Source organism: Sitodiplosis mosellana, unplaced genomic scaffold (assembly GCF_009176505.1).
Source record: "Sitodiplosis mosellana isolate CC-2019 unplaced genomic scaffold, AAFC_SMos_1.0 Smas_scaffold_61, whole genome shotgun sequence".
Taxonomy (NCBI): domain Eukaryota; kingdom Metazoa; phylum Arthropoda; class Insecta; order Diptera; family Cecidomyiidae; genus Sitodiplosis; species Sitodiplosis mosellana.
In genome coordinates, this window is record NW_022595303.1 from 100401 (window position 1) to 110662 (window position 10262).

Here is a 10262-nt window from a genome sequence, read left to right on the forward strand (position 1 = left end):
TGTTTTCTTATGTGAAAAAGATACGTTCATTTTACGCTTATTTGAATGATTCGGAAAAAATTACATTAAAAGAGAGAAAATTGATCATTGAACGGACGCATGGAACAGGCTCACGATCTGTATATGTACGATGCAGTATATGTGTGAGTCTGTGAATGTGTAATATACTCTCGACTTCTGTAGTCGTTGCATTCACATCAGTATCATATTTCCATAAGCGTGGGTCCACATCATTCTATCTGCTCAATTGCAACAAAATCAAAGTTTTTCTGGAAAACAATTGCCTAACCAAAATGAGTCCGCGAAAATCACCACAGAAACAAAAAGAATCGAAAACATCGTCAAAAAGAGCATCCCCAAGGATTGTTCAATCACGCCACAAATCATGCAGTGTTGTGCTAAGTCGAGCTTCAGTTAAAACCACCAAAATGGCCGCTGCAAATCCCAAAAATCAAACACTATCGACAGTCATTGATGTACGTGCTCGTAAATCGTTTCCTAACTCACTCACCCACAATGCCACACAACAATTGCAATTGGTCCAGAAAACGCCACTTGAATTGTTATACGAACACCAGATGAACAAATCGATTGAAGGGTTGGTTTCATCAATGAAAACCACCTTCCAAGAAAATGTGGCCGCACTCATTGATGCCATCGAAGCGCAAGTCCAGCCGAATGTGTTCCAAAGTGAAGTGGCCCGAATGAAGGCAAATCATGCCAACGAAATTGCCGATTTAAAGAAAAGACATTCGCATGCAATGGCCGACATAGAAGCGGGATACCGAGCACGGCTAGAGCAAGCACAACGCGAAAAAGATTTGGCCGTCGAAGATGCCAAGAAGAAGCAATGGTGCCCAGGCTGTGGCAAAGGGACAAAGCACAAAATGATGATGTTTTGTAACAGCAGGTGCCAGAAGAAACTTCTGTGAGTAAAAATGAATCTTGGGACCATTACCCATTAGAATATTAATCGCATTTTGGACATTTCGTGGAAAAATTGTTCATTGGACAAATCTAAAATAATATAAAATCTTGAACCTGATATGGGTTTTCCTAATTTCAAACGTTTTACATTGAACAATATCCAATGAAGGGCCAGATTTTTACGAATGTTTCCACTTTACTCATTCATCTTGTTTCGTTTTTCTTATCATTTTAGCGATTCTTACAAGAAACAATCGTGCGACAACATGATGTCGGAATCTGAACAAGAATAAATCAACCTTTGCATGGGAATCGCTGCGCATATGACCATCGTCTTCATTCAATTTTACATTTTTATATTGTTTTTATTATGTTTTTCATTTTTTAAGCCGAGAAGACCTTACGAAAATCATCATTTCGCCCCAAAACACACTCTTTCAAAAAAAAACGAAACCACTTAGAGCCGAAAAGAAGTCAATATTTCAGCAAAATATCATTCCGTTTTCAATTCATCCGATTCAATTGAACCAATTGTAACTAAAATTCATTCAAATTGTGCATATTCAACACCGAAAAACACCAAAATCGTATAATGTTCCCCAATGATTTTAAAACGTAATTAAACTTAAATTGTTTATCAAACAATTCAGTTGACCTTGTTTCAAGCAAATTCTCTTGCATTTCAAACTTTATTCGTATTTCGAATCAATCGATATGTTTATGTCAATCATTTTATGTTTATCCATTGCATGGCTTAACCTGAATGTTTTTTTCAAATAAAATTCGTTTTGTCAAACACAGTAGCTCAAAGCAAAGTTTCTGTTAATTTGTACGTACATTTTTGGTCGATCCGAACTTCCCAATTAAGAAACGCACCCATTTTAAAACTATTTCACTTCTTCTTTTCTACAAATTCTCTACGAATGCTTATAGTGTTTTAGGCTATCGTCATTGACGACTCGTCATATGATTTGAGAAAAGAGGTGACAAATTGAATTGTTGATGTGGATACAAAGTTGCAAGTCCAAAAGAGATTGAAAATTGGTATTTATTTATTTATTTACTTGGTCTTGCCAAGAAGTTCTTGGTTGCTAAGGACATTCAGACCAATGATCATATTAACCATGAAAAAATTATACGAAAAAACTTTCAGGCGACAATGAGTCAAAAGTGAACAAGAGTCTAGCATAAGTTCTTAGTATGAAATTCCCATTGAATGGGTCTGTCACGTTTCCATACATTTTTATGTCTTTTCCAATGCTTCATTTTCATCCAACTCATACATTCACATTGAATCTCACACTCACATTGATATCCACACGCCATATTAGGAGTGGCGTCACCTACCATACATTGGAATTGACGTCATTCCTTTCAAATTCTGTTATGCGGTGGACATTTGTTGGCGATTTTGGATATCCATCGGTCACACGTCATTCTGATTTTTTTTGCCAGCAAAAGACATAAAAATTACATAATCGAATTAAAAGAGGATTTATTTTCAATTGAAAAGACTTGAGAGTTTCAAGTTGAGACCAAGTTTTATATCAAATTACATCTGACAGATTCCTCTGAAGGATTTCTTCCATTGAGATTCGCCACCGAGATTTCTTTGACATTCCATCGAGATTGCTCCGAAATTCTTTCAAAAGTCAAGCAAAAAGAAAAATGGACGAGCAAATGGAGACCGCAAGCAAAAAATCTACGTTGAAAAAAACGTTTGTATCGAAGCCGCGATACATTTCGATTGGTTTTGACCAGAGGAAATGTTACATCTCAAATGTTTTCGATCAATCGAAATGTGGCTGGTCAGCTGCAATATATATCGTTCGATTGTAGCGAATGGCAAAAAAATCCATCAATTTCGATTAAACACGAAGAAAACAGACAACAGCGATCAATGTCGGTCAGTGTCGATGGTCATACAAACCGGCTCGCATCATTGCACGTCTCCGTGCACGAAAGTCATTTGCAGCACCGCTAGACGATTATGTGACCGACCAAGTCAACGCGATCCTATCGGAAGCAGAAGCTTCGCAACAGCGTGACGAGATGCAAAACATGATCCAAAATACTGCAAGTTACTTCGAATATCCCAGAAAAAAAACATTTTTATACCAACTGATCGAACACAGCTGGAGAGCAGAATTAAAACAGCAGAATTGAAACATCATCATTCTTAATTTAAAAAATGCTGGTTTGATATTAAATTGATAAATATCAATCAGCGTTGTATTTGTTCACAAAATACACCTAAAAGGCGAAACATATGAAACAGCTTTTATTTCATCGACATACAAATAAAATATCTGTATAAAAATTGCCAATAATCTTGATAAAATTGTCAATAAATACATTCTTTATGTTGAATTTTATTATATTTTCAAATTGTGTTTCATTGAATCAGTCAATCTATGCGATTTTGATCATAATTAAACGTACTCATTTTGTTGGGTGCGAAAATGTCATTTGAAATTACATGAAATGATTGAAGTAAATGATGTAACCTCAATCGTCATACGCAGATAATATTTATGTTGAAACGCATTTGCGCATATTTTGTTGTTGCGATTGAAAAATAAATATACGCATCTGACATTGATAAAAACAAATTGCATCCAGATATGGACACTGAACAGGATGACACGGAAAATGCTAACCGATCGATTCAATCAGTAAGTATCCAAGTCTTATTCGACCACAAAATCATGCTGTGAATCAAAATGTTCACACGCATTTCGAAGCATTTCCAGAATAAGGAAAATAAAAGAGCTTTGGGAAAAAACAATGACATCATGTCATGGCTCACACTATCCGTCGTACTGATCCATTAAAATGATTTTCGACAATTTTTCTGTAGGTCGATGAATTTTGTTGGCAATGTGATAAGAGGCGCATCAAAGTCAATTGTTCAACATGTTTTCGGTCGTTCCATGACAGCTGTCTCAGTATGAAAGACTGTAATAATGATGGAAATCCATTCGTCTGTCTAGTTTGTGAGCTATTGCAAAAGTCAGAGCATGATAATTTGATGGACAGGTAAGTGTTAATCTATGGGTGGGAAAACGAAACTGATAATTGTCACCTTTTTCAATATATTTTTCGTCGCTGTGTTAATTTTCTAGACAATTGATCGCTCGGCTACTTGAATTAGTCATGGGAAAAGTTGCAAAAAACAAAGTAAGTAATGCAAGTCATTATGAGGCAAAAAAAAAACAAGCAAATAATTGCAGTTTTTACATCTAGTTCCACCATTTGGAGCGTTTACAAGGTGACGACATTATCAATCCGATCGGTTTGAAGGACATCGAACAGAAAATTGACAGCATGCTCTATACGAGTTTGGATGCTTTTATAGTTGACATCGAATGTATCTACCATAACTACGCCATTCGCAGTGAGTTTTAAATCAAGCGATTTGATTTCTTTAAAAGAAATTCTTTTGTGACCTGGTTTGATTGCTTCTCTATACTTCCAGACAAGGAACTTGCCACGGTTGAAAAATTGGTAAAACTATGCGAATCGGAAATCGATCAGATTTCAAGCTGTGCAAATTGTTATGAAAACAAGCACAAACAACCAAATGGTGGACGTACGCTGGCTTGCAGCAAACCTCATTTAGTTTTGTGGGTGAAATTGGATCGTAAGATAAAATTGTTATGCAATTCACACAATAGAAGCAATTCGTTTTGGCCTGCCAAACTACTCACCGTGATCGATGGAGATAAAATGGTCAAAGTTAGTTTCTTTGGTCGCTCAGAATTGAGCGATATTCCAATCGAGAACTGTTTCATTTACTCGAATGAAGTTCCACGTTCACAATCACAAGCACATAAATCAAAGGACTTGAAAGCTGCTCAGAAAGTAAGACCGCTGATTGTTTTTTTATTTGAATTTTTTTTTAATGCGAACTTGTTGACCAGCATTTTTCAATTTATCATTGTTCAATCAGGAAGTAACTGAATATGGACGAAGTATCCAGAAGGAATTCGGTCGTTTCCAGATCAAATCAAAAAGTGTTCCATTCAATCCGAAACATTATAATGCACACATGGCTGCTATGTTCCCTGACATACTCAGATCCGGTTCGCCGAGCGAACATGATTATTGCGGAAGCAATGACGATGCAAGCAGCACCGATGGATCTGACAGCAGCTCAAACCGTGATGATTCCACCGAAACCGAAACTGATGATCGTGAAGAGTCAGAATATGTTACAGGTGATAGCACTAGCGATTCATCTGAAACTAAAACAGTCGACGAATCCAGCGATCATTCGAACGAGGCAATTCCAAAGAAGAGACCACGTCTTTCTGAGGAAAAGAAAATCGATACAACCTCCAATTCGACAATGCCCATTACAATCATTGACTCCAGCAGTGATTCCGAATCAAATTCGGGCCAAAAAGACGGGCCAATCCAAAGCACCAAATCACTTGAGCTCGGAAAAGTCGGTGGACTTGCTAATTTCAATAGAGTCCCAAATTGTATGAACGTTCAACGATTCTCTCAACACTGCACAACGACATCAAACCGCACGGCGACATCCACCTGCACATCGGTTTCCAATACCACACAGTTTAACTTGATTTTCAACCCAAATCAAGCAACATCAGCAACAGCCAACACTCTACTAATGAACAATATCGGAAACTGCGTTGCAAATTCCGAAAATACCTTACAATACCGATTAATGAATCAATTGCGCACCGCATTGGAAAACATACAAAAATCTCATGCTGATTGTCAGGCGAAACATGATGATTTACTTGGTCAACTAAGGGCTGTTACTGCTGAACATGACCAGGCCAAACTAGATGCGAAAAATGAAGTGGCCAAAATACGATCGGAACATGTGAAAGAAATATCGCAATTGATGCAAGCACGTACTCAAGAGACGGCAAGAATTGAAAGTCTGGAACAAAGTGAAGCACATTTGAACAGAGGAATAAGAGCATGCCTCGAAAAAATAACCGCATTAGAAGCGGAAAAAGATCGCACCACAGCTGAAACCGAGAAATTGAAAGTGGAACATCGTAATACGGTCAATCAATTGCGCATACAGATTCAGAACGGCATTCAGGACAAACAAATTATTAAACAGCTCCAGCAACAACACAGCCAAATCGAGAATAATCTCAGAACGGAAATTACTATACTGCGAGAAGCTAAGGAAGAGCTAGAAAATAGCTTTAACGCGAATTCAGACATTCAATTCAAGATGGAATCGAATCATAAACATGAAGTGGAGAAATTGCGTAAATGCCACGAATACGAGTTGCGATGGGAAAAGAAAAATGCTTCAAACCAAATGGATAAATTCAGAATGGAACATAACCATCAAGTGGCTGATTTGGAAAATAAATTGAAGGCAGCCATCGAAGGAAAGTCTGATGTCGAAGCACAACTCCGAGTAAAAACGGACAAATTGAATAACGCCAAATCCGTTTTGAGTTCGCTGTACAAAGATTTGTAGGAAGGTGCATGGATTCATATTCACATAGGTATGAAATGTTCGAAAAATCGATTGTTTGACAGAAAATTATACATTTAGCTCCTATCCCTGACTTGACTTTGTTATTATTTCTGTGGTTTTGTTCTTTTTTTGGCTTTTTTACAGAACACATTGGAAAATCTCATCAACAACTGAATCGGTGCGGTCTGGAAATTGAAACGGAATAAAAAAGGGCGGAGCAAATGTGTTTAACCCATTTTGAATACCAATCGATTGAAAACACATTCATTCATAACACATATATAAAACTATATTAAAATACACTCAATAAAACCCAATTTTTTGTTGATGCACAATCAACATCAATATCTCGATGCATTTTCATTGCTGCCAATGCTATTGAGTAGTTGGCTCAAATAAATTCGCTATTTTTTAGGTAATTCAAGAATAGAAAATAAGTAATTAGAGCATTAAGAAGCGCCGATTAATTCAAGTGTGTGTAAAGCTCTTGAAAGATAATTCATTTCCTAAATTTTTTTCTGCAAATTTTAATTAAAATTGTTTCTTTTCTAATATTGTTTGACAATTTATCATTACGACGAATACGATAAATAGTAAATAAACGAACATTTTAGTTCTGACAGTTTCAATTTTCGCATAAATTTTAAAAATTTCGGCAATTCACTTAAAGATCTTCTCTTTCTGTCAGTGAATGTATCCATTTCCAGGAATTGTAGTGTCAGATTCAATGGCTGCAATTAGAACGAAAAGGTTAGAGTCTCTTAACCTCAATTGGTGGCACATGTGAATTTGCAAGAAAATTTAGTGTTGGATACGTTTTGGAATGAAAAATCTTGGAATAGAAAATTTTTTGCGATTTTTACAACAATTTTTAGCGATTCTTCGACGAAAAGTGATCGCAGATTCTATAAAACATGGAAACTAAAGAGCAGAATGGCGCTGAAAATGGAAACCAATCGAATGAAGCAGTAAGTAATATGATGTATTTTTTTGAAGACATCCTAAGCTTAACACAGAGTGTAATACACACAAGATTTTCGTGAGATTTATTGAATCAAACCACTAATTTTATTGTTTATTCTATCATTCGTATTTGGTCTACGCATTGTTGTTTATTTACATAAAATTCCTTGGTCTATTTCCAAGCTCGTTCGTGATAAGTTCTGCTGGTACTGTCACTATCCCAAGAAGTTTGGGGGATTCAATTGTCTGGGTTGCTTTCGCACATTTCATGCCAAATGCCTCAAAAGAAATTGTGAAAACCCATGCATTAATGATACAGAAAATACGTTGATTTGTTGTCCAGTTTGCCAATCGCTGAAAAATTCCGAAGCAAGCGTCGTGTTCACTGTTCATACTTAACCAACAACGGTTCAGTCTCTTCGATTCTGTAGAAATTCGTAATGACAAAGATTTACCAAATATTCAATGAACAATGAACGATATTCATGTATTTTTCCACATTTACTTTCAAGGCAATCGATTTCGGAACTGCTTCAACCACTAATGGTCAAAGTTACAAATAACTCCGATGTAAGTGTAATGTCAGGCATTTGGAATACACTCTTGAGCACACTACGTCATTTTTCTTTGGATTGAATTCATTTTTGCCTGTACATTTTTCAAAATATTTCTCTCTGTTCATCTGCAGTTTATGGCGTTAAACCACATGGCTAACCTCATCGATCTTAGTGAAATAAACCGAAAAATCAACAGCCAACAATACGTCAGTTTCAACGCATTTCTCGTGGACATCAAGACCATGTTTCACAACGCTTGCTGCACCAGTAATGGTTAGGGAATCAAAATTACATTCATTGCTTTTAGTTCGATTTTTTTTTATTGTTTTCGTATCATACATTTCAGAGCAACACAAAATTAGAACGTATAAGTTGGAAATTTTCTGCACAAAGGAAATCGAAAACATCTCAAGCTGTGCTGATTGTTATAAAAACATGCACATCAAACCGAATCAATGGCAGTCGTTGGCATGCAGCCGTCCGCATCTAGTTTTATGGGTAGAACTAAAGCGTGGTTGCTACTATTGGCCAGGCGAAAAGGGCTACAGTTATTGGCCAGCGAAATTGATATCGATTGGTCGGAAAAACGTTAAAGCCATCTACTTTTCTGGTTCAGAATTCGTTGAAATCCCCCGAAGCAATTGTTTCATCTTCTCGACAAATGAACCAACATCATTGAAATCGTTCAGATCATTGCCGAATCCGAAAGATATGCTGGAAGTGTTGGAAGTAAGAACCAATTTTTTATATAAAATTTTTGCAAAATTCTGAGTGAAGTTTATTTTTAATACAAAACCAGATGGTGAATTCATATGGGCAGAATATCAAAGACAAATTCGGCCGTTTCGAAAGCACATTGGAATGTGTTTGCTTCGGGCAGCTTGATGCACATATGCGAGCCATGTTTCCTGAATATACTGGTAGCTCATTGGATGCTCAGAACTATTATGAAACCATTGACGAAGCAACGAGTTCTAACGATGACGATGACATCGAGTCCGATGATTCGGATGAGTACGACACATCCAACCAAACCGATAGGCTTGATGAATTCGATGAAACTCGCAAAAATGGTGCAAATGATAACGATGAAGCGGCTCCATCAAGTAATGAATCCGATGAAATTCCAACGAAAAGACAACGTCTTGAATCGAATATTGAAAGAGAATTCCTTGAAATCACCGGTCTGCTTCAACGAAGCATGGAGAAAGTGAAGAAGATTGCATCGGTTTCTGACAATACAAACAGGTTGATGAATCGAAAAATGCGCCAAGAATTGGGAAATTTGAAAAAATTACATGGTGAATGTCAGGCACAGAATGATGATCTACGTGATCGGTTGAAGACTGCATCCGATGAGCGTGATCAATCCAAAACCGAGGCTGCCAAAATACAAGCGAAGCATAACGAAGAAATTACAGCATTGAAGCGCTGCCTACCGGACTAAAGATTTTTATGACTATTTTAATTCCATTGTTGAATTTGATTTGTTTGTTCAGAATAAAAAATTATAATTTACATGTAAAGTAACATTTATGTAATGCTTTTTACCGTTAAATTAAGTAATGCTTTTGCCCACTTCAGTGGTGCATTTGACCATTAATTCACATACAATCCCGTCCGAATCGGATGAAATTCGGGTATCATCCAACTGTACGCTACACTCGAATCACATCCATTTGTGACGGTAATAATGTGTGTGAAAACTGACTGACTGACTGAGAATTATATATGAACCCGTGAGCATAAAAACAACGTATTGACTCTTCGCCGATGAATACGAAACGCAAAAAAATCGCCGAACAAAGTGAAACACCAATCTGTTATTGGATCAATATGAAACATGAAATCGTTGGCCACTATTTTATTTACGTTGCGCTTTGTTTCGAAGCGCGGCAAGTGTTTCATTTTGTTCCAGTAACAGAACGTTGTATCACTTTGTTCGGCGACGCGCTCAATGTACTGTTTTGAAAAAATATGCATGATTTGATACAGTTTTGTGCGAGTGCAACATAAATTCTGTTCGCTTGAAAGTGAATCGTGAAATATCGGCTGACTATAGAAATTGTGTTTCAATTTAATTGAAACAAAAATGTTTGATACACTTTTGAGTCCATTGGTATGATGATTCATTTTAATGGTGGTTTTGGTCGTGATTTGTCTATGAAGTGAAAATTAACTGATAAGGAGCGCGAATTTCGATGTGCCGATAACACCAATAGAGCAGAAAAAAATACTATATGAAAATCGAAAAAAAATTTAAACTTTTTTTTTCGACTGTTGCCTATTTCGGATCGTCTACATGGGAAGTTTGTATGAAATCCTCGGAACGCGGGTTC

The 10262-nt window shown here is 36.7% G+C and overlaps 3 protein-coding genes across 3 annotated transcripts; all 3 read left to right on the plus strand.

The window, feature by feature from the left end:
• The first annotated feature begins 202 nt into the window (after positions 1-202).
• LOC129570590 (uncharacterized) lies at positions 203-1650 on the plus strand. The gene is made up of 2 exons (XM_055450260.1): positions 203-928; positions 1163-1650. Exons 1-2 carry the CDS (start codon positions 294-296, stop codon positions 1218-1220), a joined length of 693 nt encoding a protein of 230 aa, XP_055306235.1. The 5' UTR covers positions 203-293; the 3' UTR covers positions 1221-1650.
• A 1783-nt stretch (positions 1651-3433) lies between these two features.
• On the plus strand, positions 3434-6750 carry LOC129570560 (uncharacterized). Its single transcript, XM_055450219.1, has 7 exons — positions 3434-3602; positions 3788-3966; positions 4053-4107; positions 4174-4324; positions 4406-4791; positions 4880-6431; positions 6548-6750. Exons 1-6 carry the CDS (start codon positions 3552-3554, stop codon positions 6401-6403), a joined length of 2346 nt encoding a protein of 781 aa, XP_055306194.1. The 5' UTR covers positions 3434-3551; the 3' UTR covers positions 6404-6431; positions 6548-6750.
• Positions 6751-7336: 586 nt separating this feature from the next.
• Positions 7337-9370, plus strand: LOC129570513 (uncharacterized). Its single transcript, XM_055450156.1, has 5 exons — positions 7337-7371; positions 7879-7936; positions 8055-8196; positions 8270-8652; positions 8723-9370. The coding sequence occupies exons 1-5, from the start codon at positions 7337-7339 to the stop codon at positions 9368-9370; spliced, it is 1266 nt and encodes a 421-aa protein (XP_055306131.1).
• Positions 9371-10262: the final 892 nt, after the last annotated feature.

Coding starts and splice junctions, on each gene's coding strand:
- LOC129570513 (XM_055450156.1), top strand. CDS start 7,337: ATGGCGCTGAAAATGGAAACCAATCGAATGAAGCA. Junction 7,937..8,054: donor AAGTTACAAATAACTCCGAT/GTAAGTGTAATG, acceptor GTTCATCTGCAG/TTTATGGCGTTAAACCACAT. Junction 8,197..8,269: donor CGCTTGCTGCACCAGTAATG/GTTAGGGAATCA, acceptor CATACATTTCAG/AGCAACACAAAATTAGAACG.
- LOC129570560 (XM_055450219.1), top strand. CDS start 3,552: ATGGACACTGAACAGGATGACACGGAAAATGCTAACCGATCGATTCAA. Junction 3,967..4,052: donor CATGATAATTTGATGGACAG/GTAAGTGTTAAT, acceptor TTAATTTTCTAG/ACAATTGATCGCTCGGCTAC. Junction 4,108..4,173: donor GAAAAGTTGCAAAAAACAAA/GTAAGTAATGCA, acceptor TTTTACATCTAG/TTCCACCATTTGGAGCGTTT.
- LOC129570590 (XM_055450260.1), top strand. CDS start 294: ATGAGTCCGCGAAAATCACCACAGAAACAAAAAGAATCGAAAACATCG. Junction 929..1,162: donor AGGTGCCAGAAGAAACTTCT/GTGAGTAAAAAT, acceptor TTATCATTTTAG/CGATTCTTACAAGAAACAAT.